This window comes from Saccopteryx leptura, chromosome 2, assembly GCF_036850995.1.
Source record: "Saccopteryx leptura isolate mSacLep1 chromosome 2, mSacLep1_pri_phased_curated, whole genome shotgun sequence".
Classification (NCBI taxonomy): domain Eukaryota; kingdom Metazoa; phylum Chordata; class Mammalia; order Chiroptera; family Emballonuridae; genus Saccopteryx; species Saccopteryx leptura.
Genome location: NC_089504.1, coordinates 255,941,275 through 255,945,585, shown reverse-complemented (window position 1 = coordinate 255,945,585; position 4,311 = coordinate 255,941,275). Strand labels below are relative to the sequence as shown.

At 46.3% G+C, this 4,311-nt stretch overlaps 1 protein-coding gene across 1 annotated transcript; it reads left to right on the top strand.

Moving 5' to 3' along the window:
* The first annotated feature begins 322 nt into the window (after positions 1-322).
* Positions 323-2,381, top strand: XCL1 (X-C motif chemokine ligand 1). The gene is made up of 3 exons (XM_066363826.1): positions 323-353; positions 1,069-1,183; positions 2,039-2,381. The coding sequence occupies exons 1-3, from the start codon at positions 323-325 to the stop codon at positions 2,199-2,201; spliced, it is 309 nt and encodes a 102-aa protein (XP_066219923.1). The 3' UTR covers positions 2,202-2,381.
* The last annotated feature ends 1,930 nt before the right edge of the window (positions 2,382-4,311 follow it).

Genomic DNA, 4,311 nt, shown 5'->3' with positions numbered 1-4,311 from the left:
TCCGTGAGTAGAGGAACTCCCTGGAGTTGTGAGCAAAGTAAAACCTATTGATGGGATTGATGAGACCAAAAAGTTTAAGACTACTCAGTGAGGCCAGATGTTGCCACGTGGCTGGCGTTTGGCTGACGACAGGCACCCCGTTCGGTGGAGACCCAGGTCTGGGTCGGGGAATGATGTTAGGGAAGAGGCAGACTGCAGACAGTTGGTTCAGATCCCCAGAGTTTCAACTCGACCTCCACAAGTACCACTGGGCTCAGCTGCTTGTGCTTTGACTCAGCCCCGCTGAAGGTGGCGTCTTAACCGGTCACCTTCACACACAGACATGGCTGAGGGCGAGGAGAAGGTTGGGGGATGTAGGGGCCGGTAGGATTCTCTGGGTCTTGGGAGTCCGTGTTGGCTGTTCCACAGAGAAGAATGTCGTTCCTGAAGTAGTGAGAGAGATGGCAGGGAAGAAGCAGGTTTCCCTGTTTGACCGGGTTTTCAGCATTAAGAAGTAAACTGGCCACGATTGAGGGTAAAGAACGTGGCGACTGGATATGGACGTGATGGAAAGGAGAGGTGGGAGGGGGCAGGGTCAGCAGACACCTTTGGTTGAGTTTCATGTTAAAAATAAAGCCCCCTGGAATCAGCAACGCTCTAGATCTAACTTGACCACCATCAAGCTCTTACTTAAGACGTTTTTTTAGCTGAACATTTCTCTTCTGCTTAGGAGATCAGCGTTTAGAAACATTGATTAGATTTTACCATTCCCTTGGTGTCATTAGTTCTCCCGAGTTCTTTCCCCTTCTCCAATGTAAGATGCTTCCCTCCTCCTAAACATTCCATTCCCCCGGGTCATTTCTATGGAGGACGAATACTTTACGAACCCCTTCCTCCTCTGTACCTCCCATATCACCATTTAAAGTCAGAGTACTTTTATTTATTTGGTCAAAAACAAACTGCCCCCCCCCCCCCATATTTAATGTCTCCTTCCTCAAATCACCCTTTGTTATTTTATTTGCAACACTGTAACGTTTGCATTATTTGAAATGGCATTTAAACCTTTGCCCTCTGCTTGGTTCTCACCAGCTGTAGGGAGCGAAGTCCTGGAACAGAAAGTTTGTGTGAGTCTGACGACCAAGCGACTGCCAGTGAAGAACATCAAGACCTACACCATCAAGGAGGGACCCATGAAAGCCATCATGTGAGTGTCTCTCCCCAGAGCTGGGCTAGGGGGACCACGGCATGTTGATGCACTGCCCCCCTCAGGGTAGCAAGTCATTGTGGACGGAGACCTCCACGTAACCAACAGCCCCTTTGTTTTCCCATGTTCACCCTGCCTTTCCAGCACCAGAGTGACTGTCACAAAAATGTGGCAGCCAGACAAGGAATATCATCCTCCCTTCTGATTTAGTTTAGCAGGAGACTGATTGAAACCAGAGGACTGCTGTGCTCAGTTCTGAGGGTTGGATTTGACCTTATAGCCACGTTCATGAGAAGCCTCTCCTCCCCTCCCCTCCCCTCCCTTTTCATATGGTGTGTCACAATATGAGTGCGATGTTTTTTCAGTTGCCACATCTCAAGATGATGTGTCCCAAACTAGCCTACAGAGTACTATTCTCTTTCCAGAATCTCATTTTCAGAATAGCATCTCTTCCCAACACATAACTAGAACTTTACCCAGAGAAATTAAGATAAAGAAATCACCTTTGCCCAGGAAATAAGATGAGTGCGTTTAGATTTGAATAGGAAGGTGCTGTGGAGTAACTGGACCACGTGCTGTCAGGTGTCCAGTGCGTCACAACATTTGGTAGCTCTGATGAGGAAAGGTGCCTGGGAATTATGGTGAACAAAGGGGCTGGGTGTTTCCTGGAGATAGTTCTCCTTTTTGTTAAAATAGATTGCAAAAGGAAGGTTCTCAAGGATGGTCTCATGGCTCAGAATGACTGTTCTGTCCAGTGATTTCTACAAAAACACTTATAGTTGGTCAGATCTGAACTCCTGGTCCCAAGGCTTTGAGGCTGTGCCTGACTTCGTCTGTGTTTTCCTTACGTTACAGATTTATTACCAGACGGGGCTTCAAAGTCTGCGCTGACCCACAAGTTGATTGGGTGAAAAAAGCGGTTCACATCATAGACAGGTCCACCAGAAAGAACGTCAGCCAGACCAAGCCCCCCGGAGCCCAGCACCCCACCGATACAACTGTGACTCTGACTAGGTAGTGGCTTTCCCATCACGAGACAGCCAGCTGGCTTCTCTTTGCAAGCTCACGGACTCATTCAATTATATTCACCTTTTCTGGAAGTACTGCCTGTGTCAAATTATTTTCTTGTGTTTCTTTTTTATTTTTTTATTTTTCGTGTCTTTAATATTCACTTAGCTGCTCACGTGAATAAATATTTATTACTAAGACTCCTCTCAAGGTCTATTCATTGCGCCTTGGGACTGGTGACGTGGTGTGTTCCCTTTCTGTCCCGACGGTATCTCCCGTCCATGGTCTTCATGATGGGAGAGATTTGGGGCCGGTGCTTCTCAGAGATGACAGCTCTATTCCTCATTCTTAAGTTCCCACTTGCAGTGGCTCTCTAGCCACGTCACAGGTGACACCCCGGGCAGCAGTTCAAGATCTGTTTCCACTTGTCCTCAGAATGGAGTTCTCTTTAGGGCATGAGGGGAAACCGAGCCGTCACTGGGTCCCCAATCCGAGAGTGCACGAATATACACAGTGGCTTCACTCTCACTGGACCTCGACTTGGTTCTCTTCTCTCTCTATGTTTTACAGGTCTCTTAGGGGAGGGAGAAGAGAAAGAGGTGGCTTGTTCTTTTATTTGTCAGGGTAGCAAAGGTTAGACTTTGGGCGAAAAGATACTTGATTCAGATACAAACCAGTGCTCTTGGAGTTGGGTGAGGACCTCGCGGCCTTTCTATGATGTCTGTAGTTGTGACTACTCTAGTTATGAGCCGCATCACGCTTTCCTGCTTTTAACACCCTGAGTCTGTCACCCGGAGTGTCTCTCAAATGTGATCCTAGTGTGCAGTCAAGTTTTAATTAGGTGTGCATCTGGCCACTTGACACCTAGACTCATGCTGATGTGGTTCAGGTTCATGGCTCTGCTGCCCAAGGAGCTGGTGATGTATACGTCCGGTTCTATTAGACCAGGGATTCCCAAACTTTTTACACAGGGGGCCACTTCACTGTCCCTCAGACAGGACTAAAGAAAAAACTATGAACAAATCCCTATGCACACTGCACATATCTTATTTTAAAGTAAAAAAACAGAATGGGAAGAAATACAATATTTAAAATAAAGAACAAGTAAATTTAAATCAACAAACTGACCAGTATTTCAATGGGAACTATGCTCCTCTCACTGACCACCAATGAAAGAGGTGCCCCTTCCGGAAGAGCGGAGGGGGCCGGATAAATGGCCTCAGGGGGCCGCATGTGGCCCAAGGGCCATAGTTTGGGGACCCCTGTATTAGAATCTTAATGGTAAGAAAAAGTCAGGTCTTGGTAGTTTCAAGGGCAGAAAAAGTACTAACTGTTGTCTGGTCCATAACGCAAGTTTGTGGTCTGTCAGATGGTAATGGAGGTGGCCAGGGAGCCAGAGGGGAAACCATGGAAAAGCTGTCTCCTGCCAAAACGTGGGGGGTCTTCTGTCCTTTCTCACTGCCGTCTTCCCACCACAGTTTCCAAAACTGGCCTTAAAGAGAACAAACACTCGGAGTGACACACTCGCTGTAGGAGGGGCGAGACACAGCAAGGTCACAGGGAACCAGAGGAATGGGTTCCCGACTGAAACAGGTGTTTGTGTTTTCTCACAGGTCTCCCAGACCTTAGAGGTTCTCAGGAGCTAGAAACGCTAGGATATGTGGAAGAGTGTGGGTGCGCACGTCGTGAACTTATCACATTATCTGAAGTGGTATGTGTGACACTAAGGGGTTTCAGCCAAATAGTGTACGTCACTTGGAACTAATTGACTGGGGGTTTGGATTCAGTTAGGTAGGATCTGAGTTTACTACCTATACCCCTGTGGTTTATTGGGTTTCAATTCAGTTCAAAGATATAAAAACAGATATACGTATGTGTGTGTACATATCTATATATAGATATATCTATACATAGATATATAGATATAAATATATCTATATATTGATGGATATAGATAGCTGTAGGTGTATCTAGAACACATACATACATATATATGTATATAAATATGTTTTTAAGTGGCTCTGACCCCTCTGTAGTGTATGTATGGCATCTACCATGTTTCCCCGAAAATAAGACGGCATCTTATGTTAATTTTTGCTCCTAAAGATGCGCTAGGTATT

Excerpts from the sequence above, each read along its gene's own strand:
- XCL1 (XM_066363826.1), top strand. The coding sequence starts at position 323 with ATGGCTGAGGGCGAGGAGAAGGTTGGGGGAT. Across the intron at positions 354-1,068 it reads CGAGGAGAAGGTTGGGGGAT|CTGTAGGGAGCGAAGTCCTG; the intron begins GTAGGGGCCGGT and ends GGTTCTCACCAG. Across the intron at positions 1,184-2,038 it reads GGACCCATGAAAGCCATCAT|ATTTATTACCAGACGGGGCT; the intron begins GTGAGTGTCTCT and ends CTTACGTTACAG.